The 12,975-nt window shown below is 38.0% G+C and overlaps 1 protein-coding gene across 4 annotated transcripts in view; it reads right to left on the bottom strand.

Moving 5' to 3' along the window:
* HBP1 (HMG-box transcription factor 1) overlaps window positions 1-12,975 on the bottom strand; it is a 31,066-nt gene that overhangs the window by 13,998 nt on the left and 4,093 nt on the right. For 3 of the 4 annotated variants that reach the window (XM_086396858.1, XM_086396859.1, XM_086396861.1), the window contains exons 2-6: window positions 7,394-7,577; window positions 5,101-5,329; window positions 1,120-1,255; window positions 661-772; window positions 460-572 (exon numbers count right to left, since the gene is read on the bottom strand). In XM_086396858.1, the coding sequence (XP_086252984.1) occupies window positions 460-572; window positions 661-772; window positions 1,120-1,255; window positions 5,101-5,329; window positions 7,394-7,577 (774 nt within the window). Of the gene's footprint in view, window positions 1-459; window positions 573-660; window positions 773-1,119; window positions 1,256-5,100; window positions 5,330-7,393; window positions 7,578-7,653; window positions 7,797-12,975 lie in introns of those variants that run through there. The other variant, XM_086396860.1, reaches the window with a different exon arrangement.

Consider the following 12,975-nt stretch of genomic DNA (forward strand, 5'->3'; position numbering starts at 1 on the left):
GAGAAAGTGAAGATTTCAAAGATAAAGGTTTCATCAGTATTTATCCACTGCTACCCATTACTGCCTTTGCTTACCAACTCAGAAAATACCAGCATTTTATTGGGTCATTTTAAAAGTAACTCAACTCTCTATCCACGGGGGAATTAACCACTTCGTAGATTACCTAAGCTAAGGCTTTGGTTTATTTATTCATTTTATGTTTAATGCCAGTTTAGCTTTCCCTAAAATGCAATGTGTAAAAAGTGCTAAGAAATACTCTTTTTTCCCATCTAAGAAAGCTTCATTATCAAGGTACGATCTCAAGTCACTGTTGTTCTCACCAAGAGGATTCACAAAAGCTCCTCCCAAAACGTAGGATGCCATTTAACATAAAGCAAGTGGAGGATACATCTGTAGATTAATAAAAAACCTGTGCTCCCTTTGAAAGACTTGGAAAAGTTGAAAGAATTTTAAATCAACCTTGTGAGTGCCCATCTGGAGATCTTCCTCATTATCACAGCCTTCGGTTCTAGCAAAATCTTCCACATTCTGCCATTCCTTATTGCTTCCCTTATGAAAGCACAGTCGTGTGCCTAAAGTTGAAATAAAAAACAAATATTAGATATGTGATCAGCGTGTTTGCTACACATGTAAACTAAAGAATTCAAGCCTTTTTTTAACCTTTCAAAAAACAGTGCCAAGCAGTTGAAGGCCAGGAATTGCACCACCCCAAGTCGTCATCATCTGAGAGGGAGGACATGCAGAAAATGCCAGATTCCGACTCACTGTTTGCCTGTGGGAAAAAAGCATCACAAACTTTTTAGTTTCTTTTTTCAACGTATTTTGTTAATATGTGTCTTCAGACTTTATTAGTAGGTAACTTACTTAAACTGTGGGAGAAAAAACTGCCTTCTGACGTTTTGGGAAGTTTAAATGTATTTTCTTACTGGTAATTCTGAATTTTTCTAACAGTTATTAGAGCTGTACGTATAAAATCAAACTCAGATCACTAGCAGAAAAACGAGACAGACTATTTTCCATCTGTGTGTACTTCAGAAGACACTCTTAGTGAGGGAAAAGTTAATGTTTTTCAGCTGCTGCGCAAACATCATAAAAGTTTAATTTCATGAATGAACTTACCCTTTCATGTCTGACTGGTGTTTGCTCCTTCCAGTGATGAGGGAAGGCCGGCTCACCCTTAGAAGAGGCCACCGGTGGAGGGCGCGCGTAGGAATGTAAACTTTTGCTAGTAGCTATGATGTGTACAGGAGATGATCTAAAATAAATCAGCCACTTTAGTTACAAAGCAAATGTCCTTAAATTAGGGCTTTCCTTTTGATGAAAAGAACTTCACATTCACCACACCAGTGTTATTACATGTAAGACACCTATGGGAAACACTGGTGAAGATAACAAAAATTTCATCTATAGTGTGTTGTATAACTTCTTTCCCTCTTCACACATTTTAAACACTTTTTTTCAGATAATATACTTTAAATTCCAAATTACTGTTTCCTTCATTTATTCACTCATTTTTGTATCACTAAATACAAAAAATATACAGTTTCCTTCATGAAAGATGATGCCCCCTCGTGTAGGGCTCCCTGTCCCTTTCTGTCTTACTCTGATGTGGTCACTAAATTTCAATCTGAACAGGGCCTCCAAGCTCTGTGTGACAAACTCGGAACTCTTTAGCTACCAACCACCTGCAGGCTCAATGAATTACCTGAAGCTGAGATGTTTAAACTTATTATAGTAGAAAACAGCCTATTTGCAAAGCAGCTACACATAAAGCCAGCTACTTCAACCCCCAGGATCACCTTAAAAAGCAAGCTACTTCTTCCCCCTCTTTCCTGTCAAAGGTCTCTTTACCAGGCAGCACTCCCTTCAGAGTACATGGGGCTCTCAAGAACACACTAAGATCCTTCCCCCACAAACGTATGGGAGGGGTAAGAATAAACAGCAGGCCCATACAGGGCAAGCACTAATGTGCACTGATTCAGGAGACTGGAAAGCAGCAGAGAAGACTTAGGGTCAACTGAAGGTTGGGACAATGCTCCATGTCAGCTAGGGATCTGGTCTTTAACAGAAAAATGTCTGCAGTGTCTGTACTAATCCTCTTTCTAACAAGAGGAGGGCATCTTTCCTCCTTACTTTCCAATTCTGCCCTTACTCTGTGAGAAATTTATTAGTCCCTCGATTTTTCTAATCTTAACATTTTTATTATACCTTTGCAGAAATTACTCTATATATAAAACTATACTTTGTTTTCATGTTCACATAACTTAAGTAAAAACCCAAGTTAGTTTCCACGTATTTTAGCATACTCTCCAACCAATTTTCAAAATATAAATACTTAAATGTTTCATTTTTTATTTCTTCCTTTTGTTACACATTTACATATTTATTGAGTGGCCAAACTGTTGAAAATTCCTTAAGCTCATCCCTGCTTTCTTAATAAAAGAAAATTCAGTTTATCAGTTCTTCTGTATAACCATTTAAAAGAGAACAACATAATGTTCTAAAACGTGTGTGGCCTAAATGCTCTATAAAAATTAATATACTAGATGTGTCTGAATGACTAACACCATGGCCTCCTTATCCCTCTATCTATGCAAGCATTAATATAAATTTTATCTGTCCTCAACCCCTTGACACACTACAGTTACAACTTCAGACATCCAGAAGCTCAATAACTAACAGTGTGACAATCTACAGGAAGTCGTAGAGAACAGCTATGGACCACTGACAGAGTTAGAAGCCGGGAGAACAGCAGAGTGTTACTGTGCCTCGTTCCCGAGGAAGAAGGGAAGCACAGAAAATGCGGTGGGGGACTTACACCTTTAAGGAGCTACTCCTTTTAACTATTTTTTTTAAACATTAATTTTCTTCTGAGGGCTTTACTCAGCTTTCCATCAATTATTAAACCTCTAGTTTGTTGTGAAAAATGAAAATTACTATCTCAACTAAAATTGGGGGAAAAGGAAGTCCAATAGTAAAATCTGGATTTTCTGTTTTTAATTATAAAAGAATTTTTCATTTTTTGATTCTTAAAGATTACAATAAAAACTGGTACAATAAAGGAAGAAATACTTTGAAAAGTCAACTTTTCATCCTCGTGGAAATTTTCATGGTCTTAAACTGAAGTTATTTAAATTGAATTTGCTCTAATCAAGACCAATATCCTGCTGAAGAGAAGAAAAGCAGGATAACTTGATGGGATGCAAGAAAACCAAGGCTCCACACCTAACAAGTTTATTTTTTAGCAAAGAATTATACTAACTTACGAACACTACCAAAATTCAGTTATTCCTACATCAGTGTATATGGACCCTGGTCTACCCACCCACATGAGTGCAAATCTGGGTTACTTCTCTTCCTTATAAAGTATCATATTTATCTATGTCTTTTTAAATAGTCAACTTTATAAGCTGGGGGATAATTAATAAAATATTATCCATTTAGGTCTCTCTAGAAACCTATATGCAGGTCAGGAAGCAACAGTTAGAACTGGACATGGAACAGCAGACTGGTTCCAAATAGGAATAGTAGTACGTCAAGGCTGTATATTGTCACCCTGCTTATTTAACTTATATGCAGTTAAATCATCATGAGAAATGCTGGGCTGGAAGAAGCACAAGCTGGAATTCAAGATTGCCAGGAGAAATATCAATAACTTCAGATATGCAGATGACACCACCCTTATGGCAGAAAGTGAAGAGGAACTAAAGAGTCTCTTGATGAAAGTGAAAGAGGACAGTGAAAAACCTGGCTTAAAGTTCAATGTTCAGAAAACTAAGATCATGGCATCTGGTCCCATCACTTCATGGGAAATAGATGGGGAAACAAGTGTCATACTTTATCTGGGGGGACTCCAAAATCACTGCAGATGGTGATTGCAGCCATAAAATTAAAAGACACTTACTCCTTGGAAGGAAAGTTATGACCAACCTAGATAGCATATTCAAAAGCAGAGACATTACTTTGCCAACAAAGGTCCATCTAGTCAAGGCTATGGTTTGTCCAGTGGTCACGCATGGATGTTAGAGTTGGACTGTGAAGAAGGCTGAGCGCTGAAGAATTGATGCTTTTGAACTGTGGTGTTGGAGAAGACTCTTGAGAGTCCCTTGGACTGCAAGATCCAACCACTCCATCCTAAATGAGATCAGTCCTGGGTGTTCATTGGAAGGACTGATGCTAAAGCTGAAACGCCAATACTTTGGCCACTTCATGCGAAGAGTTGACTCATTGGAAAAGACTCTGATGCTGGGAGGGATTGTGGACAGGAGGAAAAGGGGAAGACAGGATGAGATGGCTGGATGGCATCACCGACTCGATGGACATGAGTTTGAGTGAACTCCAGGAGTTGGTGATGGACAGGGAGGCCTTGCGTGCTGCAATTCATGGGGTCAGAAAGAGTTGGACACGACTGAGCCACTGAACTGAACTGAGGAATATCAGTTGGAAGATTCCATAATTTTATAGAACAATAACTCATTTTCTTAAACTCTGGTCTGGGTAAACAAAACAGTGGGTTTTTTTTTACCGATGAGAGTCTACTTCGAGAAATTCAAGATTTCAGTATAAGCAAACATATACATAAGACCACATACACTGTGGCGGGGGGGGAACTTAGACCAAAAAGAACCAAATGCAAAGTTGACTAAGTTTAAAATATAATGTTTATTTTAATTATGGCTCTTTAGAAAACTTTCATTTCTCTAAGCAAAAAATATAAATAAAAGTATTCTTGGTCTGATGTATTTCTTGATGACTTTAAACCATTTAAGACTCAGTTCTCATATTACTTTTATCTAATCCTCAAAATATGAAATAATGACTCAGGGTTAATACCTCTTTGATCATTTTAAGATAAAGAGCTTAATTTTAATGACTTTAATTAAAAAAATCTTTATTTAAATGATCAAGAGCATTATTACTTGTAAAACTGCTGCTGCTGCTAAGTCGCTTCAGTTGTGTCTGACTCTGTGCGACCCCATAGATGGCAGCCAACTAAGCTCCCTAGTCCCTGGGATTCTCCAGGCAACTTTTAAAACTAGGGAGGAAAAAAGTGTTTTGTAATGACAAAGTTTTCAGTTAAAATACAGCCAATGTTCCCACCTGTTGTAAAATGAGCACTGCATAAGTGGACTTTGTGGGCTGGTGGCAATATTTGCTAGTTCTGTTAGCCAATCCACTTCATTTTCACGGTAGGTATTTTCTGATATTTCTGAGGTATTTTGGTTCCAAGATGGTCTTGGATATTCTTGATGCGACACATCTGAACTTAGTTGGTATATGGCAGATGGAGTAGGATCACTCTGAACAGCCTGAAGTTCAGGAAGATCATCTGCAAATAAGCACACTCAAGATTATCAGAAGGAAATTACTAATACAGGAGACAAAAGTGTAATCACAGCTGGAAAAGAGGGCCTCAAATTTAGCTAGTTAATTTTGTGAGAGGTAAAGTGTAAATTCAAAATGTTTTTTTTGAAAGAAACAAGTTTCAACTGAAAAAACAATGACATCTTATACATTTAAGGGTCAACAAAGCCTAACAGAAAAGTAAACTTAAATGTAAATGGATTAATGGCTAAACTGTTACAAACTGTTCTGTTTGTGTTTTCTGACTCCCCACCTCCAGTTTTTCACAGGCTCACCTGGGAATAATCCCTATGCTATTCAGACATTTTTATGTTACCACGTTAACAAGGAAAAAGGCATTACATGGGTGCATATATGTACTTATTGTTCACACATCTGAATCTGTTAAACAAGATCACTACAATAAATGAAAACAACAATTTTCAAAGATGCAACTTAGATCATAGGAATGTTTAGGTACTACTTATTCAACTTTATCTACACCAAATTATTTATTTTTAATGAGAAACTCTAAACTCAGGAATATTTATTATTTTCCAAAAAAGTGTGTTCTCAAAAGGTAGTTCATGACAGACTTTCAGCTACCCAAGAAAGAAAACCAGAAAGAGTACCCAAGGACCACTCTTGTTCATGCCAAAACTACACTGTAAGGTAGACTGAATTCTGAAAAACTGAACTGGAAAAAAAAGCCTCTTGCAGGCCTTAAAAACAACAAAATCCCTTTGTGAATTTTGTTTACAAAATTTACACCTGTAAATTCTATGGATCCAATGGGTCTCTTCAATATATAAACCCAGAAGCTCTTGTAGACGTGAGAGCTCTCCTATATTGTCACAATAAAAGCACATACTCATTCCTATACAGGGAATATCCCAGAATAACTCACTAAAACGGAAATGTCTGACAAGTACTAATTCAGGATATCCATTCATAAAACCTACTAGAAGGTATCCCTTCCTTCCCAAAGAAGCCAAAACACACCAACTGAAGATAATTCCACTCTGTAATGCTCATGGTGATGGAGCTATTTCCCTTCCCTCATTGCCAACATCATTCTTTGACTATCATCTGTGTATTAACTGTGAAGGGTTCATCTCTGTCTTTCAAGTTAAGGAAACTACGTTTAAACTGAAGTCATGAGGGGCTGTAAAGTTTTTGACCTCCTGAGCCCTAGTTCCTGATTTCCTTCTGAAACCAACTAACATGCGACAATGGAGAACCAAGTAATTGATTGAAACGATACTTTCCACTCAATAGTAACCACAACTCAATATTTTGAGCTTAGCAAACCCTTAGCATGCCAACAGGTTATGTCTCAAGACCTTTAAGATCTTCAAATTCCCAAAGAAGACTCTACCACATAACCTCTTTTATTTCATCATTTATATAAAATGAGGACAATCACATCTTGGATTTTGTGAACATCAGGCGAAAACGCATGTTAAATGGGGCAATGCCAAGATGAAAAGTGGGCAGCAAGACAAGCTCACTCATCGGCTGTTTATTCTCTTTAACACTTACCTCAAAGCAGTAACATTCAAAGTCATACTTCAATACACCTACACAGTTCTATATATCATGCATCTTTGGAGTAGCTCAGCAGTACTGATAATTACAAATGTCCAATCCTCCAGTTTCAACTGTCCACTGGAATTTCCCCCATCATACCAACAACCCAGGCATAAAGGCATAGCCAGCATAATTTGCTGAGCTTACATGGATATTTCAAAAGTAACAGCTTTTGAAAAGCCACACCGCAAGGTTTTCATAAGGTGTTTAAAGGCTCATCTTAACCCACAAAGACAGTTGAGTTTGAATTTGTAAATGAGTCTCTATGATAACCATAAATAGCCCAAAGTTATGTTGGTTTAAATAATACTTTATAAGCAATAACAAGAGAACACTGAAAGTTCCTAGTGTACAAAACTTAACACACTTTTTAGCAATTCAAAGTGGGTGGAAAAGTTAGCTAAACATGAAAATTAATCCGAATCTCAGTGAAGATCCCTAAAAACTTAATTTTGTTTACCAAGTTCCATGTGCTCATCACAAGAGTTGTATCCAGGAGAGGACGGCAACGTCTCCTTGCACTGCAGCAGCTGCAGCGAGTCGCTCACTCCTGGCGCTCTCTTGTCCATGACTAGCAGGAGCTTCTGCACCGCATCAGGCATCTGGTTGCTCTTCACTTCCCACACCATGTTATGGCGCTCTGACTAAAAATGACACAAGAACAAAAAGTCAAGTCACGTGGTCTGTGAACGCATAAAATCAGAGACATCAGTGTTGTACCTTTAATCATATACTGCCATCTGTGTCCCCCTCAAAGTCGCTACACATGGGCCGACTGAAGGTCCATTCTATTTGGCACCTTTTTCGCAAGATTCCAATTTCTCTATTTATCAACTGTGTTCACTATTTTGTTTTCTCATCTTCTGAAAGTGAACAAGTATACTGTTACAATCTCTAAAGAACATCTGAGAAAGAGTTTCTTGGGATTTCCAGTGGTTAAGACTCCATGCTTCCATTGCAGGGCCACAAGTTCAGTCTCTGGTTGGGGAGCTAAGATCTTGTGGCCAAAACAGAAACATAAAATAAAACAGAGTTTCTTAAAATGGACATATATTATACTTCCCATAAAAATGTTTTCTTAATGATAATTTGGAATCTAATCATAATAAAAAGGCTACTATTTTTACAAAGATGTATAATAATAATGGGAAATTTAGCTAAACAGTAAATCTACCATTATCTCAAGCTTACAAAATTGAAACAATGAAGAAAACAATATAAACTGATACACCTAAATAATTTCTCAGCTATGTCTACCAACTAAATTGTTATGAAAGTAAAATGAGGTTATACTTTTTATATTCTTGCCTTTGAACAATGATCAAATCAGTTATTTAATATGAGTGACAGCAGCAGGAAGAGTTCCTGATTTCTCAGGCTCTCCCCCAAATTTCATTTTTTAAAGTCCTAATGAAATATACCAACACACAAAATTCTAACATAGTTTTTTCCTCAAAATAAAACAATAAAATATACTGCTGTTAAAAGTCACTTAAAAAAATAAAGTTGGGAATTCCCTGCCGGTTCAGCGTTAGGAGTCGGTGCTTTCACTGCCAGGAGCCTGGGTCCAATCACTGGTCAAGGAACTAAGACCCCACAAGCCACATGTAGCATGGCCAAAAAAAACAGGCATTAAAAGTCAAGTACCGTAGCCCAGGCTAATCAAAAAATGCAATGAAAAGATATTTAAACCAAAAGCTAAGTCATGACATAATCACCAACAAACACTGTCATTTTTTCTACAAAGGCTTTTTTCATGAATTTTCTTATTATGAAACATTATCCTGACTACAAAACATATGATCACTGTGGGTAAAAAAAAAAAAAAAAGCTTTTCTTAGAAAAGAAAAAAGGAATTAGTAATTATTTCTAATTCCACCAACCTGAGTTACTGGGACATTTTGATGTTATTATCTAATGATCCAATCTCTTTTTCACAGAGACATCTACATTTTACCTAAACAAAATCATTTCTTTTTCTTCATATGTCATATTATATATAAACGAGACCTTTTCTTAACATTAAGTTCATAAGCATTTGCCTGTTCATAAGCATTAAGTCTTTCAAAGATCTATTTTTAAAAATTAAATTATATATAATCACAGGAATTACCAAAATTTACTTATCCCTCCTACTATTAAACATGTTCCCAGTTTTTTCACTCTTACTTTATACATTCTTTTTTTTTAAGTATTTGCTTACATCTGGTTATTTCTTTGAACTTCCAAGAGATAGATTAGTGGTTGGATGGCAATTAAACATCTTCTAAGGCTTACTCCTTGGAAGTAAAGTTATGACCAACCTAGACAGCATATTCAAAAGCAGAGACATTACTTTGCCAACAAAGGTCTGTCTAGTCTAGGCTTTGGTTTTTCCAGTGGTCATGTATGGATGTGAGAGTTGGACCATAAAGAAAGCTGAGCTCTGAAGAATGCATGCTTTTGAACTGTGGTGTTGGAGAAAACTCCTCAGAGTCCCTTGGACTACAAGGAGATCCAACCAGTCCATCCTAAAGGACATCAGTCCTGGGTGTTCACTGGAAGGACTGATGCTGAGGCTGAAACTCCAATACTTTGGCCACCTGATACAAAGAGCTAACTCATTTGAAAAGACCCTGATGCTGGGAAAGTTTGAAGGCAGGAGGAGAAGGGGACGACAGAGGATGAGATAGGTGGATGGCATCACCGACTCAATGGAGTCTGGGTGAACTCCAGGAGTTGGTGATGGACAGGGAGGCCTGGCATGCTGCGGTTCATGGGGTCAGAAAGAGTTGGACACGACTGAGAGACTGAACTGAAGGCTTTTGACACATACAGCTAAACTGACCATTGCCTTACTTTATTTCTAGTATTTTATTTCGCTTTCATATTTCTGCCTCAAATACGACCCATTTCTTGGGCACTTGGAGCCGGACACAATATAAACTGTAAGATGTACAATGGAGTAGTGAAGAGGGCACTGGGTTCGGTGTAAGGAAACATGGGTTTGATTCCAGCTTGATCACTTACTATATCTATGACCTAAATGACTGAGCTTCTCACTAATTCAGTATCTCCATATGGAAACAGGGCTCATGACACCTGCTCTCTCCTTCCCAGAGCAGTTGTAAAGATGAAACAAAATGAGCAAAATAAAAAGTAAAATTATCTTAAAAAAATTTTTATCTGTAGACTGACATAGGGCAATATTATGCATATTTTGGATACTTAATCTCTTAACAGAACAGTTACTGAAAATAATTAACAATAGGAGCCAGACAGGCAGCTATTCAGCTTTGGTAATTTCCTCCCTGCAAAATATGACAAAGTATCCAACACACCTCAATAAAAGTCACAGATCATATCATTACTTTAAGCAAGTAACAGTTTATCTAAAAGATGTCTGAGGCATTCCCAAGAAATGAACACTGTTCAGTAAGTACAATGTATTATGTAATAATCACAGTCTTATGATATAATTATAGCAAATACACTAGTGTATAACAAACAGCCTCCTACAAAATTGGTGGCCACAACAGATGTGGCTAGTAACACAAATTGACTTCTCAAGCATAAATGGCCAAATCCTGGTTCTGAGCCTCCACTTTCTCATTGCAAAAGCTCAGCAAACTTAGATCAATCTGTAATGTGCAACCCTGGGGGCACACAGGACCATGTCTGCTTCAAACCAATGATGCTGAAGCCCCGCCTTCCAGAGCATGTGATTTATTTGAACTGAGGTACAATCCTGTGCAATGGTTTTTACTTGTTTTCATTCAAACAAACTCCTGGTACACTGGGAGAAGCAGCAGGCTAAAAATTATTGCCATATTCCTTTTTTATCTAAACATGTGTGTGTATATGTAGAATATATTCAGTCATTTAATACATATTCTGTACAAGGCACTCTACTAGGTATTATGTTGAAACTCAATGATGAACAGTTTATCATGAATTTCAAGGAACCTGCACTTGAGTAGAAAGACAGAAGCAAACAACTGCAGTTCTATGGAGGCAGGGCTTGGATATGAATGGGTAAAAAGGAAGGAAGGGAGGCTCCTAATGAGAAACTCACATGAGCAAACTCAGGAGCAAAGTACTGGATGAAATCAGAAGGACATCGAAGCCAAAGGCTAGGGTATCTCCTGGTTGTCAATAATAAGGCTGGAAGGCAGACTGGGATCAGAATCTTTCATTCTAGTTTAGGAAAACTGGTTTGCCACTTCTTTTTTTTTTTTTTGAAACTAGGCTCCTGAGTTTATACATTTGCTACCTACCAGCTATGTGCCCTGGACAATTAACTTAAAATCTTCATGCCTTGTTCATAAAATGGAAATAATAAAAGCACCTACATAGGTTGTTGTAAAAACTCAGTGAGCTCATGTCAAAAGCTTACAATAGTGCCTAACAGAGCAAACTCTCAAGCTTTGGTAGAGTGGCCAGTATTATTATTAGCGACTAGCAAACAATGGGAACCACTGCAAATTTTTGAATAGAAGTCTAACATAATCAGAACTATACTTCAAACATTTTTTGTCTATTTTAAAAAATCATACTGAAATACAATGAGTATGCAAGAACATCTATAATACACAAATACTTAAGGGAGAGTGTTTTGAGAGCACAATATATTCACATTCCCAGTTTCTGTCTATGCCACTCACTCCCAGCTTCCTTTGCAAGAGTCCTCATGAGGGACTTCCCTGGTGGCCCAGTGGTTAAGACAATGCTTCCACTGCAGGGCGGACGGGTTCAATCCCTGGTCAGGGAACTAAGATCCCACAAGCCACAGGGCAAGGCCACCCCCCCCCACCAAAAAAAAGGCAAAATAAGGCCCCCCAATGAAAGCCCCCTCCAGAAAAGCAGCAAGGCACTCCCCCACCCCATGAAATACGTGGTAACTGGTAGTACCAGTGCAGATTCCTCCTTTAGTAATGCCCCAACAAGAAAGAACTAGTTATTCTAGGTGGGTTCTTGGCGCAGCTAATATTAAGTTTAGTCAATTTTAACCCTTTCCACAGAAAACTTTCTGACATCCTAAGGATACAAGACACAATTTAACCTGACATGACTCAAATTTCATAGGAACATCTACTGGACATCTCACACACAGAAGTGATCGGCATAAATCAGTGCAAGCTGCAATCTCAACATGAAAACCTTCTCACTTTTCCCCAGAGTTGCACTGGACACGTATGCCTCCTCAGCAGAGCTGCAGTCAGGCTGTCGTGTCCCCACCGCCCGCAGGACTCTTCCCAGCTGGGTCTACCCTCCCCCTCAGCAGGTCCCGGTGCCCAGCCACCATTCAGTGCACTCACATCTCCTTGCAACTTCTAGCATCTCTTCAGCACTCTTAGGAATCTACCAACATCCCATCACAACACACCTTAAATGAAGGTGGAAGAAACATTTTGGTTTCAAAACAAAGAACAAAAGTATCACAGAAGTATTTGTTGAACGTGAGTTCTATGTGTTTGCACCTGTCACTGTTTGTACCTCTTACTGCACAAGGCTATCAAAAGTTTGGTCTTGAGATAGCGGAGATTCTCCTTCTCTAAACCTGTACAGTAAACAGAGTAACAGACTTGAAAATCTGACCATTTTCTCTTTAAAAATAATAAATAAATAAAAGTTGAGAAAAAGGTAATCTAAGGTAGGTTAACTTAACCTCAAGGTACCTCTACTGATCTCAGAAGAGCTAGTTGGAGGGGAAAAAAAAAAAAAAACATGCAATCAAAATTCAAACCAAAGTTTTTTGCCTGTTTTTGGCAAACTATTTGGGAGAAACAAGGCCTCTGATACAGTAAAGGAACATCAGAGAATCCATATTCAAAATAACTCCTCACATACATCACACCAATTAAACATTCATTTTTAGAAACAAGCTTCTCTTTCAAACTTTCCCTGGTAAAGCTAACACTGTTGCTCGTTCACGCTGTTGTATGCTGCTTTGGTATTATAGGATTTGACACGGCAAGCCTGGTGGGCTGCCGTCTACAGGGTCGCAGAGTCGGACACGACTGAAGTGACTTAGCAGCAGCATACTGTGTTTCAGCTATCTCT

The sequence above is a fragment of the Bos grunniens genome, chromosome 4 (assembly GCF_055505025.1).
Source record: "Bos grunniens cultivar Pamir isolate PY7600 chromosome 4, Bosgru_T2T1.0, whole genome shotgun sequence".
Taxonomy (NCBI): domain Eukaryota; kingdom Metazoa; phylum Chordata; class Mammalia; order Artiodactyla; family Bovidae; genus Bos; species Bos grunniens.